The sequence below is a fragment of the Pholcus phalangioides genome, unplaced genomic scaffold (genome assembly GCF_987345545.1).
Source record: "Pholcus phalangioides strain wild (caught in Gottingen) unplaced genomic scaffold, Ppha-v1.0 ptg000022l_1, whole genome shotgun sequence".
NCBI classification, from domain to species: domain Eukaryota; kingdom Metazoa; phylum Arthropoda; class Arachnida; order Araneae; family Pholcidae; genus Pholcus; species Pholcus phalangioides.
In genome coordinates this window covers 13,486,165-13,513,664 of record NW_028301615.1, presented here as the reverse complement: position 1 = coordinate 13,513,664, position 27,500 = coordinate 13,486,165, and the positions used below count along the sequence as shown (strand labels likewise).

At 37.4% G+C, this 27,500-nt stretch overlaps 1 protein-coding gene across 1 annotated transcript; it reads right to left on the bottom strand.

Annotated features, from left to right (window-relative positions):
- Window positions 1–778: 778 nt before the first annotated feature.
- On the bottom strand, window positions 779–10,345 carry LOC149069498 (uncharacterized). Its single transcript, XM_089250068.1, has 4 exons — window positions 10,283–10,345; window positions 8,927–9,183; window positions 7,125–7,298; window positions 779–854 (listed from the first exon to the last, which is right to left on the bottom strand). Exons 1-4 carry the CDS (start codon window positions 10,343–10,345, stop codon window positions 779–781), a joined length of 570 nt encoding a protein of 189 aa, XP_089106194.1.
- Between the last annotated feature and the right edge of the window lie 17,155 nt (window positions 10,346–27,500).

Below are 27,500 nucleotides of genomic sequence, written 5' to 3'. Positions count from 1 at the left end.
TTAGTTTCTTTACGGTATGACAAATTCTGATGTATTTTCATTCTCAAAACTGGTACAGAGCAATTTTTGATCGTCTGTTGAGCATTTTTTAAACCGGAATCCCACTTCCACGACAGACGATTGATGAGATAAAGGCCGTGCTAGCGCTTACGGGACACCCTTTATAATAATGCCATGTTCTGACTGACTGATTCACTGATTCATCGTCGTCGACCCAAAACCGCTGAAGTTATAAATATGAAATTTGGGCAGTAGTTTTATTTCATAGAGAAAAAACACTATAAAGAAAGGGTTTTTGGAAATTCGATCCCTAGAGGGAGTTATAAGGGACTTAAAAGGTTGCATAGAGAAATTCGCGCAGAGCTGAAATCGATTAAGCTACAAATATGAAATTTGGTAAGAAGTTCTATTTCATGATTCAAAGACTCACATGACACTAAAAGAGGTTTTTCGAATTACTTCCCTTAAAGGAGGGGGTCATAAGGAATTTGAGGGGGGGGGGGGATCTCTAAATGTTATATAGAGTATGAAGTCGAGCCGAAACCGCTGAAGCTATAAATGAAAAATTCAGTCAGTATTTTTATTTTTAGAGAAGATTTTTTCAACATTTAACCCCCCCCCTCATTTATCCATACAACCTTTCAAACGGGGGATTGAAAGGTTGTATGGAGCAAACATTGCTGAGCCAAAATCACTGAAGCTGACTAAATTATGAAATTTAGTGAGTAGTTTTATTTTTTATGATCTAAAGGCTAACTAAGGAGGGACTTTTCAAATTTCAACTTCCACGGGTGTCATAAGGTGTTTCAAATGTTATATGGGGGGCAGTTATGACCCAACTGAAACCGCTGAAGCTATAAATATGAAATTTGGTTAGTATTATATTTTATAATGTAGATACCCCCCTCCCCTCCCACAAGATGGGTCATGATGAGTTCAAATATAGAGTGTCCGAGAAAGATCTTTATTATTCTAAAAATTTATAACAAAAATACGAAAAGGTGAAATGGAATGCAGTTTGCGACAAAAGAATGAAAAAGCATTTAAGTTTTTTTAGAATCAATTGCCTGAGGTAGACGGCGCTAGTTGTTCGTCAGGTGTAATAAGAAACGAAAATGGTAACCGCGTAGGAGAAAGCGCAGTGTGTATTGTGATTAGTGGAAACAAAATCACCGAAAACCGGGCAAAGAAGTTCCGCCTGATGTACCATAGAAATTCACCAAGTACGCCTTCAATTTATGCATTCATGCAGAAGTTTAAAGACAGGAAATATTGAGCATGTGAATTTGTCGATTTGTCGCCAAGTGTCAATTACAGCGTCCTGCTATTATTTTTTCAGCAGGCCATGCGTTTAGTGAGATCAGCCCTGAGAATGTGTGTGTACGTGCTATGAATCTAACGTGAAGTGAATTTCTGTGTAATGCTTGTGACATAAGCATGTGCTGACATCTATTTTTCGAACTATGGGTGAAGTGTAATGATTGATTATTGGTATCGTTGCAGGCCTGTTGCTCTCTGTGACGAGAATTTTCAGCTGGGAGATCGGCCTCGAAGTTGGCAACACATAAAACCACAAAGACGGGCCTCCTAAATAATTATTAAGGGGGCTTAAGTTGGTTATAACTTAAGTTGCTGAGAACCCATGATGGAGCTGAGACGGCTCTGGGTAAACCCCCTTCCGGTGCGACATAAAGTTTTCAGTGCATTTTTTCTTTCCTAGACAAGGTCATCTTAAGAGCATCATGGACCCCAGGACACTGATTTTTCCGAGCTCCCCCTCCCCTTATTTAGGTATAAATATGTGTCTTTCAATTTGATTACACTCATAAATTTTTTTCACATTTCATTTCCATGAGGCCCCTCTGCACTTCAGACCCCCCGGGTCGGCCAATGCGTTAAGATGGAATTGCCCCTAGATAGAAATATGGAAAAATAATTCAGGGAACCTGAAAATGTGGGAACAAAATAGAAATTTTGAAAACGTAAAATGACATAAAAAATTAAATCACATGACAACACATAAAATGCCATCAAAAATGAGGAAATGTCCTCATAAAGGGGGGATGTCTGGTCGCCCTAAATTATTAATGGAAGTGAAGTATAAAATAAACAAAGTATTTTTTTTATACCATCAGTTTTCAATGAAATCTGAATACTTTTTGTGGTGCTGCCATCTATGTGCATCTCTTGCAACCTAGAAAAATATTTGCTGACATTTCTGATAATAGATGGCACAGCGTACATAGAAAACAATATGGTCTCTCCTTTATTATATGCTAATTATAAGCAAAAAAACTTTTTTCGACCTCAATTATCCCTCTCAAAAGACTCACATATCTTATGTGACCATACGTGCCGTATTTGTCGGGAAGTCCCGGTTTTTAACGTATTTTAAACAAAAACAACTCAACTTTTTATTTTTCAAATCAACGATGAAAATCATCTTCCCAACTCAGCAATTACATTACGATAATTCCGACTACAAATACGAATATTCATCTCTCATATTTGTCGTTTTTTTTAATTCATCGTAATATGAACTGGCGCTTCATTTCTCATGGTTGGCGACTTTTATGAAATTTCCCCATCGAGCTTATACACTGAGCTATAAGGAAAGGTTTAGTTATAGCTCAGTGAGCATATATTAGAGTAATACAAGCTCGATGGATTCACTCCCCCCCCCCCCCACCCCAGGAAATTGGCATTTTTGCTAACTTTTTGCACCATTTTTGGCGATACGGCATTGTCCCGTATTTATAAGTCCGATCTGCTGTATTTTTCCCGAGCAAATATAGTCGGCCAACACATATCCCTTTTTCGCTTAATAATCTCAGATTTATTCGGATTATTATACTTATCATAATTCATAGATGACTCTTACCATCAGTACTTTATTGATGTGAAGAATTATTATTTCAAATTCAAATACAGTAGTAGTCCGTTATAACGACAGCGCATAGGCGGAGATAGACTTGGAAGTCTGGGGGGGGGGCACGGTCATTATTGCTAGGGGGGCAAGATGATGATGATGATGACAATTCATATATGCATATACACATTAGATCAGTCGACTCCACCTTTGACGCTGGGGGGTGGGGGGGCCGTATCTCCGCCCATGCGACAGCTGACAACAATCACGGGAGAACTTGTCGTTATAACTGTATTCTCGTCATAAGCGAATGGTTTTTTATTGTGACTGATAATCACCTCCAAATCACTCGTTATATCAAGATTCTCGTTATAAGCCATACTCGTTATAAGGGGATTTTACTGTAGTTTATTATTATTATACAAATACAACAATATAAGAAAAAAGTAAAGATTACCAAGGGGTCAAAAAAGATGACCCATTCTGGTGAATGCTAAGGGGACATTCAAGTATTACGTCAGCGTCGATGGGGAGAGGGTTTCCGATTTACTGACAAGGGGGAGGAGGTTTGGATAATGCTTACGTCATCAACCACCCTTAATATATTCATATATTATGAAAATATTTCATATTTTCAATGGCATCTTACTCAGTGCGCCAAAAACGGGAATAACCTTTCGATAGTTTGTGGGCACTGAATGAATGAACGCCAGTGGCTCTGCTACCGGACTTATCCCGTTGCCGAGATCTCTTCCAGCGCAGCTTCGTGGCAGATTCTGGAACAAAGTGAGCGCACTTAACAGTCTGAGTGTGTAGCTAGTGTTAGCTTGATATTTCAGTGCTGCCATCTATACTTCAAATTGTGAGTGAAGTGTAATGATTGCATATTTGTTACGTTGTAGGCTATTGCTCTCTGTGGCGAGACTTTTTAACGGGGAGATCAGCTCGCATTCGCGCCTTGAAGTTGGAAACCACAGAAAACCAACTTCAGCCGACCACCACTGTGGCACCGGTAGGGTTCGAACCCGGATCCTCGCGATGCGAGTCCGTCACTATGACCACTCAACCACCACAGCGGCAGTTTATGGGCACTTGAAGTAACATCTCCCCCATTGATAAGTGCCCTACAGAACCACTTTAGTGAGCTCAAAATGTTTCGCGGATCCAAGTGATCTAGAAATGTGACCGGGCCGCTTAAGTGCTCTTGAACTGTTCCACGCATCACTCAAGTGATCCGTAATTATATGCCGTGAATCACTTAAATAATCTAAGAATGCGCCGCGGTTAACTGTAGTGATGTAGAACCACACTGGGGGCCGCTTAAGTGCTCTAAAACTACGTCACATGTCACTCAAGGGATCTCTAAATGTGTCACGGAGCGCTGAAGTGTTCTGGAACTGTGTCACGGGTCATTTAATTGATCTGAAAATGTGCCACGGGCTGCTTAAATGCTCTGGAATTGTACCACGGGACACTTAAGCGATCTGTAAAAATGTTCCACTTAGTTCATTTTTACAAAATTAGGTTTGTGATCACATCAGATAACCCCCAGGGCCATATTTGATCCGCGGGCCAAGGGCTTTTGTGTGATTTATCATTGTATGGCTTAGAGGGTGAGTCGTAATGAATTTATTAAAGATAGATTTTTCTTTCAGTTCATAGCCTTCAAATAACATTGAAATTAACAGAAATTGATTATAACATATAAAGGTATTATCTTCCGAAATATCAATTAAAAAATATTTTTTTTGCATCAAAGAAATAAATTTGTGATCGTCGGATGGGGGAGCATGAGCCCCCATTCCCCCCCCCCCCCACACACCTTGTGCGTCTCTGATCCAACCAATATGCGTTAGGATTCAAAGGGGGCAGAGCTGATGACGAAATTTTGCTGACAAGGGGTGGGGGGAGGGGGTCAAAAATGGCTAAAATTTGCTTACGTAATATTTGAACGGCCCGTAATAAGTAAGGGGAGAAAAATATATAATTAAAGTATATGATATGGGCTTACTGAATACATAAGAAATTTATTGCAACGGAGGAGTTCAATTTGATTTGCAAATTCACACATTGCGTCAAATAAAATTTTAAAAACTTAGTATATTATAAAAAAAAGAAAACAACAAGATGCAGGATGTAAATAAATTCAACAATTACGTCATAAAATTTAAAAAAAAATGCCCGAGCAAAACTGAGAAACATCAAAATAAATTTTCATTACCATCAAAGCAGAATAACGAATATATTGCTTGATACGTTTTTTCAAAAAGATAATAAAATAATTTATAATTGCGAGTGATTTCTGGTGGTAATGTATTGAAAAATTCTGGGATGAGATATGTGAAATGTTTTTGTTTTTTTTTAAGTATTTTATCAACTAATGTTGGTGAATACCGATCACTTAGTCCACTTGAAGACCGAGACGTATTTAAAGATAATGAAACTTAGCTTTTGAATAGGAGGATAGATTTGAAGAAATATAATTGGAGCAAAGTAAGTATTCCAAGACGCTGATTAAATTGTATTGATACATTTATTTGTAGGTGATTAGCAAGAATCCACTTTCAAACTTTAATTAAGTCAGTATTGATTTGGCTAGTTAGCGATGAGTAAAGTAACGCTGTATCCTCAGCGAAAGTTATTAAATTGTCATTTATGTTTAAGTTGCACAAGTCATTTATGAATGTTAAAAATAATAATGGTCCCAGACAGAATCATGAGAACGCCTTTCACTATTTCCAATGTGCTGCTAAGGCCATTATGAATTTCGACTGATTGTGTTCTATGGGTTAAATAACAAGCAATTAGATTGAAAATATTATCTTCAATTCCATAATTTGACAACTTATTTCGTAATTATATAGTATTAATAGTATATTAATGCACACAATAATGGGTCGAATGACATTTTATTGGCGAACCGTTGATCCTAGAGGAACACTTACAATACATCATTTATGTTGCAGGGGGTTGTATAGTTATTAAAATAATAAAGTTAAACTTTTATATCGTCCCCGTATGTAATATTCACTGAGATATTCGAATTGGAATGACGGAGGAAAGATGAGGAAAAACAACATTGAACCGTTTAAGGTCTTTAAGGTCTGGACACACCTATGCATTCTGTATAATAGTTCACACTATAGAAAACTTTCATGTCGAGAAATATTGCAATAATTTTGTTTTTTAATTTCTTCAATATTTTCTGTGACAAATTTAGTAAATGAGGAGTTTTATTTCGCTATTAGGAATTTTGTATTTTTATTATAAAGGAATCCAAACTGATTGTTATAAAAGTAATTGAAGTGTGAGAAGAAAGAAAAAAGCCTATTTGTAATAATTATTTCAAATACTTTTGAGCTAGAAGGTAAATTGAAGTTGGTCTGAAATTACTGAAATCATTATGATCTCTAGATTTACTTTATAAATGGGGGATACAACAGCGAATTTTAGAGATCTCGGAAATTTGCCATTAACCATACAATTATTTATTATATCTGAGAGAGTATTCAAAACATTATATGGAACACTTTTCATGACTTTTGTCTTAAATGTTTCTCAGAAGAATACAGAAGTGGGTAACTTTAATAATTGTCGAGATTTCATAAGCACTAGTGAATTTTTTTTTCCCACTCTTGTGCAACAGAACGGACCGAAAAAGCTTATTGTTAAGCTTAATTATTAAAAGCTTATTACCGAAAAAGTCTCGTTCGTGCATTAGAAAATTCTGAGTTGCAAGTAAAATAAAACTGGGATCCCTATCGTGAGACTTAGTAACCCTTACTCGAGTTTATTCAGGTACAGCTTCAAAAATCGAATGCGAGGTCAGGCATATACAGGTTATACAAGGAGTTCGGGGAACTTTTGGTAATGTGCATTCAAATACGAGATTCAAAGTAAGGCGTATATGCACAGTCGGGCTCGCTTATATAGAACACGGATAATTCTTATTACAACGGTCGTGAACCCAATAAAAAAATGCTTCTCTTCCTATTTTCTAAAACTAAAAATACAAATCTGATTTATATTCAAAAAATAATCTCCCCCCCCCCCCCAACAATTTCTTCCACAGCTATCATTGAAGATCAATAAAAAATTATTATATACGTATAGCGACTGAATATATCAATAGCGATTGGTGGAGGTGAAAGTATTGAATATCGCGCATTTTTCGAAATAATGTCTATATTTAAATACAGTTATTTCGGTTATCAGCACTAAAATCGAAAGGGCGTGACCGTAGCATAAAAGTAACCACAATCCTTTGAGATCGGAGAAAAGCAAAGGTCTTTCTTCTTCATCGTCCTCAGTGAGATTTGATTCGGTGCCGTTGTTGTCGACTGAGAAATCGGTGACGCCGAGCAGCTGCTTATCCATCACGTCGTCTTTCCATTTCTGAATGATACCCATTTCAAACAGGCGTCGGATTCTAGAAAGATATAGTAAAATATTTGTACTAGAAAACACATTGAAACTGTTCTGACACGGGGTTGGCTAAATTTTGAGAGGAACTACTCTACTGGAAGGGGAAAAAAATACAGATTTTTTCCCTTCCACCAATGTTTTTCTGTACAGAATATACTGTATGTTGTATGCACATCATTAATATAATATTTAACATATGCATATGTTACGTTAAAAGTGATAAATCGGTTTTATTATACATAATAATCACACAAATGAGTCCTCTTCTTCTTCTTCTAAAACGAGCACAACTCCGGTCTATATCCGTGAGCAATTCACTACCGAGTGAGTTGTACAAGGAAGTATGAGAGTGTGTTTAATTAACAGAGTGAGTGAGCACAAAATGGGCGAATGAGTGACCAAGAGAGTGATAGTTTTAGTAAGTGAGTGTGAGTGACTGTATGTGTGAGTGACCATATGAGTGACCAAGTGAGTGATCAGTTTAGTGACCACATGAGTGATCAATTTAGTGACCACATGAGTGACCAAGTGCGTGACCGTATGAGTAACCAAGTTCATTAATATGGTCGCTCACCCACTGTATTTGTTATGGTAGAGTTGATAAATCGGTTATTATACATAAATAGTCACACAAATATATGAGTTCTATTCTTCTTGTAAACCAAGTACAACTCCAGTCTATAGCCGGGGGAATTTACTACACAGTGAGTTGTGCCGGAATTGTGGGTGTGTGTACTTAGCAGAGTGATTGAGCATCAAATGGGCGATTGAGTAACAGTCCATATGAGTAGCCAATTGAATAGGTGAGTGACCGTATGAGAGATAGCTTTGGTAAGTGAGAGAAGTGAGTGATCAATTTTTCTATAGTAACTGTATGAGTGACCAAGTGAGTCACCGTATTAGTTATCAAGTTCACTAATATGGTCGCTCACCCGATACTCACTTGCATACCCACTTGGTCTCTCATACAGTCATTTATCCACTCACTTGTTCATTCATTTAGTCGCTCAACTCTTGAATTGGTCGCTCATACGTTCACTAACTTGATCGTTCATGTGGTCACTCACTTGGTCATTCATATGGTCACTAGCTCACTCATACAGCCACTTACTTCATCACTTACACGGCAGGTCAAATGTCTGGGGGCGAAACATACCAGAAGCGAAATTTCCGTAAACCGAATGATATACAGGCTCTCAAACTTTCTTCACCCACGGCTCTCTTGGCCTTATAACGTTTATACGCGGCTCCACAGAATCCATTCAAAGCAACGAACAGACGTAAATCACTAAGATTCATTGAAAGACTGGTTAATTGTGGAGATGAAGATTACAAGGAAGAAAATTCATCTCTGGCCCCACGGGGACTCGAACCCAGGTCTCTTGGTAGCCGGACGAGTGCTGCACCATCTAAGCTATGGAAGTAGATAAAATATTTCAACCTTGGAGCGTATATATATATGTTGAAAGGCTCCGTACATGATCACATTTCTCCACGATGCCTCTGCAGAGTTTAGTGACGCACATATTGAGAACTACTGACGTACAGAAATTTTTTGCTTATTGAAAGCAAAAAATTAAAATCTTAACATAATTTGAAAATATTCGTATATAACGTGAATATCGTGATTACATTTTATTAATATGGTCTTGGAAAAAGAAGTTTTTCGCGTAAGCAGCCACGACCAATTCACCCCCAGATTCGTCACTGAAGAAAAGTTTCCTCTCCAAGCCCTTGATTCGAGCTTCAAACTGGCAAATCGATTTCAGGCAAAATAGAGCGTATTTTTCTCCCATGACTTTTTCCAAGCCTTCTTCTACGTCTGAAACGAGAACCGACGGGTCTTCCTTTATCTTCTCTGGTATGATGCGGAGTGGGCCTCCATAACTCTGGAAATCATAAGAAAACACTGATATGTTTAAAAAAAACCAATTTACAGTTTTTAGCGCTTATTCTAACAAAATTGCTAATTTTGTAATACAGTAATTCGTAAACATCTAATTACGTAATACAGTCGACGCCGCTTATTAGAACCACAGATAATGTAATGATTCGGGTATTGTTATCACTTTCGCAAAGTACGGAACGGACCTGTGTCATAACATGGAAAAGGTTTGCTTGCTTATGTTATCAATTTATTTTTGGCAGAATTTTTTTTTCTTATTTTTAAGCCAAAGTTGAACCATGTGTTGGACGTGTTTATACGGAACCAGTTGTTTCCGTATAAGTTATTGTTATTAAACTGCAAGAATATTTAGGGGGTCAGCCAATTATTTTACAAAAATTCTCGTACTCGGTTCATAATGTCCTAATCGGACCAAAATACTCTCTATGATCACTGTACGTGCAGTTCTTGTTTTGCCTTCAAACGAACAAGATTGCATATTTCTGGCCTTATAGAAAGAAAGGACGCCTGAAAATCCAACATGATAACCAACACATCAAAAGAACACGGAACTTTAAATATCTGGGAATCAATTTTGACGAAAAATTTAACTGGATCTACCACATTGACCAACAAGTACTTAAAGCTCATAAAACACTCCAGTCTTTCTATAGGATTGGGGGCAGCAAGTGGGGTATTAACAGGCTATTCAGAAATATCTATTATCGAACCATTATCATCCCCCAATTATCCTATGGATCGAGTATTTGGTTTGCAAACCCCACCTGCAGAATGAAACGCAAGATGCTGACAGCTCAAAGGCAATACTTACTTTTTGTAACAGGTGCATATAATACTACGCCAACTAATGTGTTACAACTTTCCACTGGAAATTTACCTTTGGACCTTCAAATAGAAGTTATATCGAAAAGAAGCCGACTCCTTCTATTAAGACACAATGTCATATGTAACGATTTCAGTCTACTAGCATCTGCATACGAAGAAAAAATAACCTCATGGCCTCATCATCCAGCCATAGATCTTCAAGATAATCAGCTCATCACTGAAGAAAAAGACATTCCAACTGCCATCAAAATATATACGGATGGCTCGAAAACTTCTAATGGAGTTGCTTCGGCTTTTGTCGTCTTTCGCAACAACGTCATCATACACGAATGGTCACATAGGCTCCAAGACTTCAACTCTGTTTTCCAGGCAGAATTGTATGCTATTCATCAGGCAATTCTCCATATACTACATGAGAACGAACCTATTCAGATTATATCCGACAGTCTTTCCAGTATTCTCACGCTTAGAAATAATTTTTCCCCCACCCGACTTGTACGACAAATCAGAGCAAATCTAATTGACAAGCCCAACACTTTCATCTCATGGACCAGGGCCCATGTGGGTAATCAAGGGAATGAATTAGCAGACGCACTTGCTAAAACAGCTACTTCATCAGAAAATATGAACTCTGATGTTTTTCCTCCCTGGTCTCATGCCAAACACAAGATACTTTGTGTAGCGAAAGAAACTTGGCAGTCCAGATGGATTGATGGTGAACAACGGGGCAGAAAGGTCTTCCAAATCATAAATAAGACCAAAATCTTCAACCAACCATGGATTAGAGAAAGGACAATCCTATATAGTGAGCATGGCCCTGTTCCGTATTACTTAAGGAGATTTAAAATATCTAAAAATAAATTATGTGCTTGTGGGGAAATCGGAACATTTCCTCACTATATTTGGTCGTGTCCAAGCACTGCATCCTACCATCAGCCCCCGATTAATCTAAAACATTTCCACGTCTGGAAACGTCAAGTAATAAAAACTAAAAACTGGGCTGACATCATTAAACTTATCAACTTTCTAGAGGAAAATCTGTCGTTACTGCACAGCAAAAATGAAGAAGATCTCTTTGAATCTGATGAGAGTGGTGAAGACATCCCTGTCTTCACCATGGTGACTAGATCGATGGCCAGATCAGCATCGACACCCCAAATCTAATGACTACGCTGAAATTGTAAAAATGTGTTCACATTTTTTTCCTTCTCTCGGACTGTGACGTGCATTGTGCTTACCACAGATGTTTAATTTTTACTGTTTTTTGTGTTTCCCATAGTGATTTAACTGATGTTTATTTTCTATTCCTCATATACATATGTACTTGAACGGACTGTGACGTGCATTGTGCTTACCACAGATGCTTAAGATTTGAATATTTCTTGTGCTTACCATATTTGCATTTTCGTGTTCTTCATATTTGCATTTTCGTGTTCTTCATATTTGCATTTTCGTGTTCTTCATATTTGCATTTCCGTGTTCTTCATATTTACATTTCTGTTGTTCCCCGTTTTTTTTTTTTTTCTCTCGGACTGTGACCTGCATTGTGCTTACCACAGATGTTTATTTTTCATTGTTCTGTGTTTTCCAGTGTTATATAACTGATATATAGTATATATAACTGATGTTTTCCCCCACCCTTTTCATACATACTGAACTGTGACGTGCATTGTGCTTCCACAAATGTTTAATGTTCACATTATTTTGTAAATTACTATATATATTTTAAGTCCCCCCCCCCCATGTACTTTGAAAAAGTGTTCTCATGTTTGATCGGGTAGGGTGGATGGATTTGATGGGCTGGGGAAGGTGTTGCTAATTTTCCAACAGATACCCTTTACGTTAGAGGTTCCGTAAGGAATATTAACGTGGGTATCTGTCTGGTAGTTCAAGTTCTTGTTTTGCAATTCCTTTCCCTTAGTAAGAGAGAAACCCTTTCTTCAGTTCTTGGTTAGTTTCTTTCAACTGGCCACGTTCACGTGGAATACTTTCACAAGAAAATCTATAGATCGTACCGAACATTATTAAAAAGTACTGCAATTCATGATACGCACATCAGACAGTGTTCTAACTCCTAACAATAGCTGCATGAAAAAAAAAAAGAGGATTTCAGCATAAAAGGGGGAAAAAGCTTTTAAACCCGTTTACATGTGCAATATTGCGGTAGCACTGAGAGTTCCAGCACCCGCTTGACGATTTTTCCCCTGTAGGGAAAGAGGAGTGAAGAAAGAGGAGGAAATATTTACACCTCTTCTATGAGGATTTTTGCGATGCACACCCCTTCCCCGTAATCCTATGTAATATTTCCTTATTGCGGAGTGAAGGAAAGCGGATTTTTCATTTCCCATGTAATCGGGGCTTTTGAAAGGATGGGGGGGGGGGGGACTCTGCAAGATTGAACATTTTGCAAAAAGTTATGTGAGAACGAATTACATTTCCATGAGTCCTTTTCGACCAAACTGGGTGTACGGTCATCGTACTTGAATACAGGACTTAACTCGAATGTAAATATCAATCCATTATTGTTATAAGAAACCCCAAGTCCTGATGTGATCACATTTAGCGACGTGTACTGTAACACAATTCTCATATGCATACCATTAGCGTTACTTGTTGAGTAGTTCCTCTGAGGGTTCCGCATTTGTACTGGCGTGTCTTCATTGCAAAGGCAAGATCGAAGAGTGTCTTTATAGGTTTCTCTTTAGATGGAAATGTCATGAAAGACATCAGAAGTCCAGAATAGCAAGTCCTTATGACGAGAACGTAGAACAGCCAAACTCCGAGAAATGCTAGGGCCGGTTTACCTCTGAAACAACTCACGCGACAGCCTAGGGACAACAACGAAATAAGTGTGGGTATATCGTTAGTATAAAATCATCACCATAATAATTACACTAATAACGAAAAAAAGTGGTATGGGTGAGGGTATGCAAAAATAAAGGAGAAAATGCAACCAATCAAAGCAACTCGATGTCGAGTAGCAGCGTTTATATAAGACAATAGGTAGCTAGAAAAGCTGTTTGATCAGTTTCTGCTGCTACAATGGCAGTTCATCACGCTTTAGGCGACTTTGAACGTAGCTTATAGTAATTTGCGCTCGTGAGATGAGTTACAGAATTTCCAAGGTAGAAATGAAATTTGGATTTTCGCAAACAACCATCGCAAGTAGTGTACCGTGAATATAAAGAGTCCGGGAAATCATCAAATCTCCGACAGTGGTGTGGGAGTAAAAAGACCCTGAAGGAATCATCGAAAAAAAAATGTATCCAGGTACAATCTTCTGACTTCACTTCTTTGGCACTTAAATCCCTATACATGGACATTATTGAGCATGTATGTGATACCTTGCAACGTGTGGTACAAAAAAAAATCTCCATCACCTCGCCTCGTTATGAAATTGTGGACTGTCCTGCAAGAATCGTGGTGTGAACTGCCTCCAGAAATCCATAACACATTAGTGCAGTCCATGCCACGCCATGTTGTGGAAGTTCTGCGTACTCTGGTGGGCACAATATTAGGAAGGTGTAATAGTTTATCTGGCTTTTCAGTATAAAATTATATCAATCTGACATTAATGATAGGTGGCAATATACTCAGTTGTTACCTTCGCTCAGAAAATTGAATTACCTTGATTAATCAATGTACTGAGAAGATACCAAGACGTTCTGTACAAAGTTGGGATTTTCGTTTGTATCATTTTCGATTTCTTTCTTGCAAGATAATGGAGAAAGAAGATACCGAACACAAGGGTGGTGACGTTCAACACCCAAATCTGAAAACAAAAATCGTGAGAAAAATATGAGTTAAATGTATGGTTTTTTTTTTAATAAATTAATACTTTGATGGAAAATTGAATTTATGAAACAGACCTCTAAGCTGAACGGCTTCACCATAACGTAGACGTTAGACATGGCAGAGGGAGCAGTTGTCACGAGAATTTCACCCTCATCCGTGTAAATCACCGAGAAATCGACAACCTTACTTCTGGAATAACTAGCTGCAAAACTTGACATCGCCATATCGATTTCCTGCAAAAACGATCACGGTTGTAAGAAAAATAAGATACTGTATATACAAGCTGCCCGAAATTGTTTGCACAGCAGACATCTCTGCAACCGTTGACTTTAGCAACAAACTTTCAATTACAAAAAGTTTTCAAATCACGCGCAGTTACTTGAAATCTTAAAATTTGTTAGACGGGTCGTATATATAAAGCAATAAAAAAAATTAACTTTGTATGCAACTCCCTGTGTGCTCAAAAAATCAACTAGAAATTTGTTGCCCTGTCTCTCCTGAGGCAAACAAAAGAAATCCCACGTTTCAAAGCGCAATATGCGCTGAGATATTTCGATTAAAAAATCTGAGAAAAGGGGGAAGAACAGCATAATGAGCTTGTGTGTCCATCAGTTTATGCTGTTCTTTTCCGAGATTTTGCTCTGATTTTTTTAACTCAAAAATGTAACAGCGAATATCGCACTTAGAAACGTTGAACCTCAGAAGGGACAAGGCAAAAACGTTCTAGTAGGTTTTTGAGGACAGGGTGTCCATATATAAAGTTAATTCCTCTACTTTTTTATGTTATACGAACCATTAAACAAATTTTGTGTAAACAAGATTTTATGTAACTGCACGTGATTTGAAAACTTTTTGTAAAGTATTTTGATATTTAGTTTCACTAAAGTCAACGGTTGCAGAGATATCTGCGGTGCAAACAATTTAGAACAGTCTGAATAATATTCCTCATTTCATGATTATATGTTTTTTGATAATATGCAGTAGCATCGTATCGTGCTTTGCGATGGAGCATTCCGATGAGACCGGTCCATTGCCCGTCTTCCCCGATGCGTCCCCACTCGCCATCTTTGGAAGTCAGAATTTCTAGTCTATAAAATAAAGGGGAAAGAAAATCATTTGTGAGGAAATCATATAAGCGAATTAATGTAAAACTCAACATTAACCAGTTGAAAGTTGCATTTTCAACGTTTCGCGGTGCGAACAATAAGAGATACACTGCTGTTTATCTGAAAGAGCAAAAACAATTTACTTTCTTTTTCAGTTTTCTTCTGTAGCATTTGAACTCAGGCGTTGCATAACAGAAAAGGGGGAGGGGGGGGGGGGATACGGAATAAGTAAATCTGTCGGAGAATTATGAAAAATGAAAGAAAAATAAAACTAACACAAACGTCAAAATTGGAACAAATGTATACGTCATTTTAAGCAGTCACCCCTCCTCCCAAGAAGTCAATTCACAAATCTTCAAGATTAAGTAGGCTATTAAAGACATTACCTAAATGCGATGGGAGCAGGTTAAGGTTTAAATAGGTATGCCTCTTACTTAAAGCAGTTATTACCGTTTTGCTTCCGGAAAAGTGGCTATATAAAAATATCGGCGCGTGCTAACGTATTTATCTCCCCCCTCCCCTTTTGTAGAACCTTAGATCATCTACTTACTTCAAGCTGAATTTCTGCTGGAGAATTTTGAGAGTATTTGCATCGACACCAGACAGCTCATCCAAGTTTAGATCATTCTCGTTCCTTATGCTTATATATGGAGCGTACTGTGGATTTTGAAGAGAAGTAAAAAAAAATTATTATCCCTTAACCCCTACTTTTATCTGTTAAATTTTAATGAATGTAACAAAATCTTCTAGATGATAGAAGCAATTTTTTTAGTGTTTTATTATCAATATTCTTCGTCAAAATATTAAACATGATCGAGATAAACACATTTACGGGCTTGACATTTAGCGTATGCACGTGGTATATGCCCTTTAACGTTTTTTTTTTAAGGAAAAAACTGCTTACGTCATTGACAGCAACACGTAGAGTAATGTTTACGAACATTTTCTTCGAAGATTTTACAAAAGTTTTTCGCTTCACTAGCGCATTTGGCGACACAACTGAATCTGCCGGATGATAGATGTCATAATTCATCGATGACTGGAACCAAAAATAATTGTGAGCATTATTAAAAATATACAGGATGTCTCATAAATTAGTGAAAAAAGTTTAAAAATTGAAGGAATTTGCATATTTGAATGCGGTTTGCTGAAAAGTTGTTATCACGAAGGGAGATTTTTTTTTCGAAACAGGAAAAAAACTAGTTCAAATTTTTGTCAAAAGAGGACGCTGCAAGTTAGTCTAGCAGGAGAGATTGAACCTGAACCTTTCTTCAATCTTTTCTGTGTCCGAAACGTTCGTAAAGCTTCAGCCGGCGAATCATTGAGATGATTCAAAAGAGAAGATAAGTAAATTGGTCAAATTCCTTAAACAACATCCAGAGAAGATAAGTGATCCGACTCCTCCAACTTCTGTACGTCGATCACCAGCCAATCCGTTAAGACGATCACAACGATTTCATCACGTGACAGTACGTTGGTGGCACTGTTTACGAGCGAGACTTCTGATGTGTCCGAAACTCAGTTATACACTTTTTCATAGATGTTTGTAATTGGTGTCTGTTGAATATCGGTTTTTATATGATTCTTTGATTTTCATCATTTTCATAACAAAGCTTTCTATGCAATTTTTGACATATGAATAAGTTCTGGTTTGTCGTAGATGCCCGTGCTCCCTCCCACGGGGGCTGAAGAGCTTACGTTTCTTCTTGCGACAGAGCCTAAGTGTCTCGTGGTTTCTCTGGTTTCTCCAGCCGGTGGTTCGTGGTTGAGGTAAAACGACCTCACGAATAGCGCTATATCCACCGATTTCAACACCAGAATGGAAACCTTATACGTAAGCACCAGTGACAGAAGAAAATTCAGAAACGAGCTGTTAATCGTACACCCTGCACATTTCATATAGGACACTAATTTTCATATTTCCAGGAATATGTTGTATGCAGCATCCTCTACTAACAAGAACTTAAACTAAATTTTTTTCTATGCTAAAAGAAATGCCCCCTCGTGTGAATATAATTTTTTTCTCAAACCACATTTAAATGTACCAATTCTTTTTAATGTTTTTGTTTATGAACTATCCACAAATTTGTGGAGAAAACAACCTTTATTATTTGATAAATGCATTTTTAAATATATAATAGTTTTTAACATTACTCACAGAAAATGACTTTGTGTAACTGAATTTTTTAATATTGTAGATATTGAGAATATTTGGGATCTGCGAGATTTATTTTTGAAAGTAATAAGTGTTATCTGAGGGGGTAGAAGATGTTTTAACCCCTGAAAACTGTTAGCAATGTAAATCAGTATATTGATATTGTTTTGCATTAGTGAGAATATTTCATGTATAAAGAGTTATATAAATAATTTTAAAAAAATCACCGATGGGGTTGTTTTTAAGCAACCATTCTGCCATTGATCAATATCTCTAAGTAGAGAAACCAAGACGAGAGCTCAGTGCTCGGTACTTCGCATCAAATAGCAACGGCAACTCAGAAAATATAACTTACACATTATTACTGATGCCACCTCAAATTTACTTAATGGGGGCTTCTTAGCAATCCAGTAACGCGTAATATCGGAGAAATCAAAATAAGTCATTGAACTGTGTCTAGCTTTTCGCTCGTGCAAATGCGACGAAGCAGAACTTTTGAAGTTCACACAGCAGAAAAAACAAAGAAATTTAGATAGAAAATCCATTGTCTTAGAAACAAATAAAGGACAGTTCCTTCATCGTATTGAACTTGAGCTCTCTCTCATATTCGTACATCAGAGTCTAGGTCATGAGTTTCAAACTGGTGGTCCATGAGATTTTTTTTTTTATCGGGGCTCCGTGGAATCCGTCATCACGTAGCCCTCACAAATCCCGGAATCTGAGAGAAGAGAGTTTTCAAAAAATATATATATTTATTTTCATTTTAAATGAAACAGTGTTGACAAAAAAATAGAAATACCATTCGGAACATCCACAAATAAGGAACAGTAATTCTAATAATTTTCTCTCCCGACCAGAATAATAGGTCATGATGACGTATTATTCTCTTGTATTCTGATATTTCAGTGTCCGACACTTAAAAAAAGTAAAACATCTTCATTAAATTTAAGCGCATAAATGTTACCTAGTGCATCAAATTTGTCCAACATTAAAATTTTTTATCTTTTCCCATTTTTGGTCAAATGATTTATGTGCGAACGCAGGGTTTCTGGTTTATAATATAAACCAGGGATGCACAACCTCCTGCCCGTGGGCCAAATATGCCTCACTTAGGAGTTCCATCCGGCCCCCGCGAAGGGTATTCCGGTAAAAAGTATCAGTAGTAAAAGCTTACCATATTTCCTTCATATAATTACGAAAAGAAGGGATCCATATGGGGCACCTCCAAGTATCACCAAAAAACTGGGGAGTTTAGTAAAGTTGCCAAGTAAAACAAAAAAGAATTTTCAAAGGTAGGAGTTGACAAATATTACCTAACAAATTATCATAGGTTTATATGAAAAAGGTAACAAAAGATGCATACTGTCACTAAAACTGCTGAAAAATCGCCAATGGTGGGAAATAGAGGGGGGGGGGGGCACTGCAAGTCGAAATGTGACTAACCAAAAAAATTATATGTTTGATAAATGTGTAAGATAAACATATTTATGTGACTATATAGCCTAATAATTAATTATGACAATAAGTCACAATTGCCATCATATAATTTATAAGTTATGAAAATTTTCTAAGTACTTAATTTTAGCAAAGAATAAAAATTCCATCTTCGTGGAAAATACGGGAAAAACAGCGCATTTAATATCAAAAACAATTTACGCACAAGGGAAAATTACGGAAATGTCCCGTTAAATACGGGCCATATGGTCACCCAATTTACAATTTTTTTAGCCTGCGAGCAGCAGAAATACCTCATATATGGTCAGCCAACTGAAAAAGTTGTGCATCCCTGATATGAATGTTAGAAAGTACACACCATCAGATAGATAAAAAAAAAACGAAATTTCTTACATTTCCCGAAATATTGCGTATAACCAGGACCCAATAAAATGATCGGCAGTCGGATATTTCATCATTGTTCTCGATCCAATTCACATTCTTTGATTCTTCAAAAATGACCCAATACACACGATTGCAAATAGAAGAAAGAAGCTTGAAGAAAATACATATTACTTCTCATTATTTTCAATGAAACACCACGCTGCATAGAAGTTAATTCATAAATAATTCTCGCTGCAACAAAATTTTATCTTGTATTTATCTTTCTTCTCAACTTACTTTTATTTTGCAATTCGTTCTGATTCTGTATTTTATATTTATGACATAATTATGTTGTACGGGGATTCATAAAGAGTTGCATAATTTCCAGACTATATAAAAAAATTAACAATTGAGCACATTGACCACAACAGCGATCCGTTAAGCCATACATGCTCAGCCGGTCAAATGTGGCCCTCAGAGTCGCCTGATGTGGCCAACGACCTCAAACTTACCAAACTTAGTTCCTTTTAATTTTTTTTTTTTAAAAGGAACTCCAAACGGCACACACTTCCGAATCAATAAATTTACCGACATTTCTTTTATGCACATATTTCTACCGACACTGGTCAATTTGAATCGTGAACAAAAAATCACACATTTTCTTTAAAAAGCAACTTAAGTCACGTATTTTCAACTGGGGTTCCGCATGATCAAACGCCACGGAACACAGAAAACTTTCAAAGATGAAATATTTCTTGTCATTGATACTCACAAAGCTGTTCTTTCTTTTGAGTTTTAACGAGATAGTGTCGTTGAGGGGACAAAAAGAATAACTTTGCGAGCGAGGAACAGAAACAACATAGAGAATGACTGTTTTTGACATCACGACCGCAACAGTGATTTAGACACAGAAACATATTTACAGTGTTGGAAGAGGGAGGAGGGGGAGGGGATAAGTAAGGGTGTCTGATTCGGAGGAGTGATTAGTCAAGAAAACTACGCTAAAATGGCTGAATGGCGGCACAATTTCTATAGCCCACAGGCAATGCCGTAACTAGCCGTTCCTGTGCCCTGTGCAAGAATTTGAAATTTCGAACAATTGCAAACATTTCACACGATTTCTACACTGCAGACGTTGCCATTTTAACTGAATAGTCAAGTGGCATGCTTGATCTATTGTGACTTTATCACTTCCTTCAGTTAGCGGGACGTGTCTATATAGGTTACTACTACTGCTAAACTACACATGCACCTCGTCCCTATTCCTCTGCCGAACTTCTAACGAATTGGTACGTGCTGGAATGTGCATGTATGCGTTTTGAACCTAACGTGAAGTTTGTATCTGCGTAATGTTTGCTTTTTATAGTGCTGTAATCTGCCATCTGTTTATGGAACTACGAGTGAAATAGTTCCTATATACTACCGGCTTTCAAGGAGCCCTAGCAGGACACAAACTTTATGACTACATCTACGTGATGGATCGTAGTTGCGATCCATATCTCCAACTGTTACTGTTTTACAGAATTTGAAAACTATATATATTTTAATGAAAAAAATCACCATTTATATTTCTTTTTCCTGTCACGATGTTAATGTAACGTTGTGAGTAGCCTTTGGTGATCTCTAATGTAAGTAATGTAACTAAGTGAATAATTTTTCAAAAACCTACCTCTTGCAATTCATTTAAGAATGTTCCTATTCCATCGTATGCTGCAAAATATCCGCTTCCTTGAGCTACGAGCTGAATCATTACAGTACGAATGTCAACTGAGTTTCCACCGTTCAAACTGATGAGGCTCACTGAAATCCCTCTTTTGTTCAAATCACGTACTAAACGTTGTGACTCTACACCAAAAAAAAACGACAAACAAAATTTTTCCATTTTTTTCCCATGCACATACAGTTGGCCCCGCTTAAACGGATAAAGTCTTCCAACACCAAAATTTTTCCTATAGAGACAATGTTAAAGTTTCCCGCTTAATATGGTAATTTCAACGACCTTTTTTCCCGCTTAATCGAATGTTATGCTTCACACGTCAATTGCTAATACACATTATGTTTTTATTGAATGAAATGTGTTTGGAATTAATGAAAAAATATGTAACTAAGTGAAGATAAATACATTTGGAATAAATAGCCTACTACTGGCCTCCAGGTATTCAAATTATTTTCAATACGTGCATTTAATTGTTTTGTCTTTGTTGTCTTCGATCCGATAGAGAGCGCCAACTCCCTTAATAGAAAGTAAAAATCTTAGGTATTGTGATCATTGTAATTAAATATCATTTCATTCTCGATGTCTGATTTATTCGAGAAACTTTACTAATATTAATCCTTCATCAGTTTTAAATATACAAACTACCATAACGTTGTGAAATGGCAATTGAATTATTCCCCGCATAATCGGATTTTGTGTGTTGGAATCGTTGTTATCCGATTATAAGCGGCGCTGACTGTATGAAAGAACATGAACTTCATTCATCAGCTTATTTAAATAATCCTCATTTTTTGTGAGGAAAAAAGATTCTCTCTCCACATCGCATTATTCGATTTGTTCAAATCTCACATTTCATCATCTACAAGAGTTTCTTTTCTTTTCGATGAAATTATAAGCTTTCGTGATACTCACTGAGATTGGAACGTCGAAATATAACCACATGATCTGACTTCAGATCCTTCAAGGCATCAACCAAACCACGAAGTTTCCAATGTTGAAATTCTTCTGAACCATTTTCAATACCTACGAATAATGAAGGTCTATTCAATACATTTGGAAAACTTAATCATATCATAAATGATAATTTACATAATAATCATTTCATTATTATGTAAATTATCAAAGACGTCCATGGGGATGCGCGACAGGTACGACAGCACAGAATGCCACACTCACAGTGGTATTTAAAAGAGAGTATATATATAATAGTAAAAATATATATATATTTCTATAGCGCGTATTAAGTTTTGGAAGAGCGCGTTCTAAACACTTTTAGGGTGTGTCCCATGAGCCCGATTTTGTTTATTTTTGTAAAGGAAGATGCGTTTTTGATTGGTATTAAAAAAAAATTCATCACTACAGGATCGCTGAAAACATGTCTACACAAAAATATGAATACACAATCATAGGAAGTTCATACATACATTTGGTAAATTGCCATGAAAGTTAATAAAAGCTGCGAAAAAATAAAATTTTGTTGTTAATGGATGAAATAATCCCTGAACAAATGAAGTATTTATAATTGATGAAAGATATAATTCCAGAATCAATGAAAATTCATAATTGATGAAAAAAATAATTGATGAAAAAAATAATTTTGGAATTAATGAAAATAAACAATGAAATTGAAATGATTATATTAACTTCTTTCATCAATTGTGAATTTTCATTAATTCTGAAGTTATTATCGTGAAATTCTGGAATTATTCTGTATGAAGAATCAATAAAAAAATCACAATTAATAAAAGAAATAATTCCAGCGCCAATGAGAGTGGAATAATTACACAGAGTGGATAAAGAAATGATTATTGAACTTATGAAAACTCACAATTGTTGAAAGAAATGATTACTGCATTATTGAAAAAAACGGCTTTAATAATTTAAAATTCACAATTGATGATGGAAATAATTACGGATAGAGACGTACCATAATTTTTTTTGAGAGACGGGGGAAGGCAAAACATGATTTTTCCACCCTCACCACCATGAAATTCGATGAGTTTTTGATACTTGTGTTCCCTCTTGAAATTTTCCGCCTTCTTAAGTTTGCCGCCAGTGGCAGTTTACCCCCCCCCCCCCCGATCCCAAAATTAATGAAAGAAAAAATTCCAGAATTTATGACAGAAATAAATTCAGAATTTTCGCGAAAGCCTTCATTAATTTTATTAATTTGGTTTCACTCCTTACTATGATTTCCTTACAATGAATTCGGAACGCATCGCCCTGGCCTAATTTGCCCTTCCATTAAAAGACCGTAAAGGGGCCCTCGCGTGATTATTTTCACACCTAGCCCTACGTCTGGTAAAGGTGAGAGTATAAAATAAAACGGTATGATAAATATAGATCTATTCCACTTCCCCAAGCTATTCCATAAAATAACGTCGTGCATACAACAATTCATTTATTACACAAAAACAAAAGTATATCTTTGCATAATTTTATTCACTTATGGATATCCGACGTAAAAATATACACTAGCTTCCAAAAGTCCCTTCATGTGGGCCACAGTACTGACAGATAGCCGCTGTGGTGGTCGAGTGGTAATAGTGACGGACTCGCATCGCGAGCAGGTTCGAACCGCACAGTGGTGGTCGGCTGAAGTTGGTTCCCAGCTTCAAGGCGCTAATGCGAGCCAATCTCCCGGTTAAAAACTCTCTCGCCACTGAAAGCAGCAGGCCTACAACGGTACAGTTATTCAAACATTGCACTTCATTCATAGTTAGAAAAATTGACGGCAGATGGCAGCACTACACATAAAAAGGCGTACACACAAACTACCCTTCACAACACGTATACGCACATTCAAACATGTATCAATTGGTTAGAAGTTCCACAGAGGAATATGGACAAGTTGCATGAGTCGCTTGGTAAGACAATATCTGCCAGTAGTACTGCACCGAAGGCTCCGCATGAAAGGAATGTACGCACGAGTACCAAGTGTTCGTGTTACACTTACCGACCAATTCAGACGGGCAAGATTAAAGAGGTGTTGTTATGTTATATAAGGGGTCATTCAAGTATTACGTCAGCATCGGGGGGGGGGGTTGAATTTGCTGACTTTTGATGAGAAGGGGGAGGGGGGGGGGGTTTGAAGGTTGCTTAAGTCATCAACTACCCTTTTCGAAGATATGAAATATTCTAAGCAGCTGACGAAATTTTGCTGACGGGGGGGGGGGGGGGTCAAAAATGGCTAAAAATCTGCTTACGTAATACTTGAATGGCCCTAAGCCGTAGCGTGCATAAACTTTTGGAAGCCAGTGTATATAAAGTGACTTTTTGCCATAAACTTACCAGCATGAGCATTTTCAAGAGCGATGACAGCCAATAATCCAATGATAACCAAAGCCATCGAAACACTTATAATTTGATCACATATAAGCGTATCCAAGAATAATGCTCTACCAATATTGTCAAAACTTACTCCATTATGGTCACGTTGCCGTGACAGGATCGTAACGTGAGTGTGTTCAAAATACGGTAAAAAAAGATAGGAATGAGTCTCTCCTCGAATTAATTACTTTTCAAAGAATCTGCGTTTACGTTGAGCGTCCAACACCACGCGATCTCAAATTTACTTTAGAACTTTCTCACGTGAACAAACGAAAAAGAAGAATGAAAAACTACTTAATCACGCTTAACTTTGACTGACACTCTCCACCTTTTGATGGTTAAGCAATTACCGTTGAGCAAACACAGTTAAGTTCAAACATAATGTGAGAGGAAAAACCAATAACAACAACAGTGAAAAGTCCACGAAAGATGTGCGGCGGTTTTATGTAAACTTGGTAATGGAGCTCGCACGAAATCACACAACTTGTTTGGTCTTCCAATTTATACATTTTCATCAAGCTATTTAAAATAACTCATATGTTATCAACTATCTCTCGGAGTTAGCTTGAGGCCACCCCTCCTCCCCAAACAAAACAAAAAAAAGAGGTGGCGTTATCAGCAGAAGCGTATTTACAGGAGAGCTTAACGGACTGTAGCTCAGGGCAACACAAGTTCGGAAGGGCGAGGAATTTGAGAAATGAATGTTGAAGAAAATTAGAATGGCAGAAGGGCGGCAAAATCTATACAACTCACAGGCGGTAAAACCATATATACGCCTCTGCCCAGATAGCGGCACATTAGGAAAGTGAATGGCCAAATGAGTGACCTGAAGAGTTTGTAAGCATGTGAATGATCAGAAGAGTGACCTATAGAGCAAGAGGGTCAGGTCGGTGAGTAGCCAAAAGAGTAACTTAGAGAGTTTTCAAGCATTGTGACTGACCTAGAGAGCAAGAGACGAAGTCAGTGTATCACCTAGAGAGCGAAGAACTAGATTAGTGAGTAACCTGGAGAGTGAGGTACCGGGTTGTTGCCAGTGATTAAAAGAGTGACCTAGAGCTTATGCAATCATGTTATTGACCGAAACAATGTGCAAGGCATGTGAATGACCATAAGTGACCTAGTGAGCGATGAACCAGGTCAGTGAGCGACCAAAAGAATGATTTAGAGTGTGTGTGAATATGGTAGTAACCAAAAGAGTGACTGTGAGCATGGTAGTAACCGAAAGAGTGTGTAAGAATCATAGTAACTAAAAGAGTGAGCGAGAAAGCTCGGAACAAATCAGTGACCGACCTAGAGAATGTGTGAGCATCGGAGTAACCAAAAGAGTCACCAAGAAAGTGTGCCAGCATGTGAGTGACAAAAAGAGTGGCTTAGAGACTTGGCGTATTTACAAGTACGTGGACTAAGCGCCTATTGCCAGGGTGACAAATTTGAGGAACGATTGGTGAAGAAAAATTATTCTAGAATCGGTGAGAAGGGCAGAATAACCATAATTCCGCCTCTAGCAGGCCCGTTGCCAGAAATTTCGTTCGGGGGCACTTTCATTTTGGGGGACCAAAGTGATAGAACAATAGATTTGGCCATCTTTTTTTTCGGTCATTTTCTCACATTTCGGGGTGGGGGGACACCAGACCCCCCAAGTCCCCCCCACTACGGCCTTCACCTCTACTTACCAGCATTCGAAAAAAAGACACACGATTACAGGAATTCTGAAAAATAACAAATAAATATATAAGTAGACTCGACCCCAGGGATTCTAAATATTTAGCGTTTCACGAACCCGTTTGTACCAATAAAATGAAGGTCACCTTGAAATAAAATGGAAGTCACATACATCCTCTTCAGAATGATATCCAGTATATACGTATTTAGGCGTAAAAATAAAGTTTCTGCAAAAAATAACTTCTGAGGAATAGATATTTACTGCGATAGACATTATAGATTAGTGGTTCTTAACTGTTTTTCCTTAATGCACTCACCAGAACAATGAGACGTATCTCCCGCTCTCCTTGGATAATGTTCTTTTTATCTGTTAGAAAATTCAGTTTTTTCTCTGTAATTACATTAATAATCCATTAATTAATTTCTCTACAATTTTTTTACTTATTATTTAATGCCCTTTTCGGCTAATATTTAATTTCAGTTTTATTATTGCAGTCGAATCTCGTTTTAACGAACACTTTTCTAATCCCCCAAATAAGTTCACATAGGAACAATGTTAGGTAACCTGGAATTCCTTTATAACGAAATTTCGTTTTAACGAAGTGATTCCTCCGGTCTCGGCTTCCCGCAATGGCGGGAAACGAAGCTACACTGCAAATTGCAGTGGATTCCACAAAATAAAACGTTTACCAAGGCAAATGTGGGAGATTAATGTTGTTATTTGTAGTTGTAATTACGATAATATTATTTATGAGTTCAAAAATATTTTCGATCTTTGACTTCAATAAAGAATAAAAATCCAAGTAAAAGTCATGCAAAAAACGGGAAAAACCGGGACACTTTTGCTTAAAAGTCGGGACGACTAGAAAAAGGAAGAAAACCGGGAAACACGGGACGTATGGTCACCCCAGATAAAGACACTTCAAAAATAATGTAAAATTTTGAGGTGATTGTTCATATTTTTTTATACCGGTGGTCCCCCCATCCTTGTGTCCGAACGCATCCGGGAACGACTAACAATAAGTTGCTTGATAACAACGATGTTATAGCTAAATAAAAGTAACCGTGTTTGCCAATGAATTCAGACATTTACGCCCACAACGATTACAAAAAATTACACGGGCACCCCCTACGCCAATGGTTCTCAACCTTTGGAAGGCTGCAGCCCTTGTGTTCTATTAATTTTTGTAAGTAGAGGCAGAGGCATAGAGCAGGTTGCCCGTGCCCCCCCCCCCCTCCAAGCCGACAAAATTTTAATATATATAATTTTAGTTAAAAAAATATTTTTTCGAAAGAAAACACTTTTTAAATGCTATTTTAACAATTTTCTGTTAATTTGCATGCATTTTAAAGGGTTGTAACTCAAAATTTCTCGGGAAGAAAATTTTCGTTCCCCACCAAGCCTTTTGTGTCGCTTCCAAAGGTCGATTCTGCGTACGCCATTGAGTGGAAGGCCCGGTCAAACCATTACCTCCTAGATACTGTATCTCTACAAGAGGCAATGGGCAAGCACACGACTAAAGGAATTTTAATGAATGCGGGAAGAGGAAACAGCCAATCATAGCCCCTACATCCTGGAGCAAAGACCCTAGGCTGGAATCTTTCACGGGCCCCTTCATGATGAATTCATAACGTGAAAAGTCAAAAAATTATGAGAATCATCCCGGGCGCTGTCAGCACCACCCTTGTGGGGGCCATGCAGCCAATCGCGAGTGGCCCGGTATGCATGTTACTAGGGCCCGACAGTTGAGAAACGTTGCCCTAGGACTAGGAACATAGCGGCTGGGAAGCACTATTTGATTATGAATATGTGAATCCAACTTGTATTTTTAATCACTTTATTCAAGGACGTAATATTGCGTCCAAACGCCAAACAAGTCTATATCTGTTTT

Excerpts from the sequence above, each read along its gene's own strand:
- LOC149069498 (XM_089250068.1), bottom strand. The coding sequence starts at position 10,345 with ATGACGTTGTTGCGAAAGACGACAAAAGCCGAAGCAACTCCATTAGAA. Across the intron at positions 9,184-10,282 it reads TAGAAGTTTTCGAGCCATCC|AGTTATGGAGGCCCACTCCG; the intron begins GTATATATTTTG and ends TATGATTTCCAG. Across the intron at positions 7,299-8,926 it reads CAAGACCATATTAATAAAAT|AATCCGACGCCTGTTTGAAA; the intron begins GTAATCACGATA and ends ATATCTTTCTAG.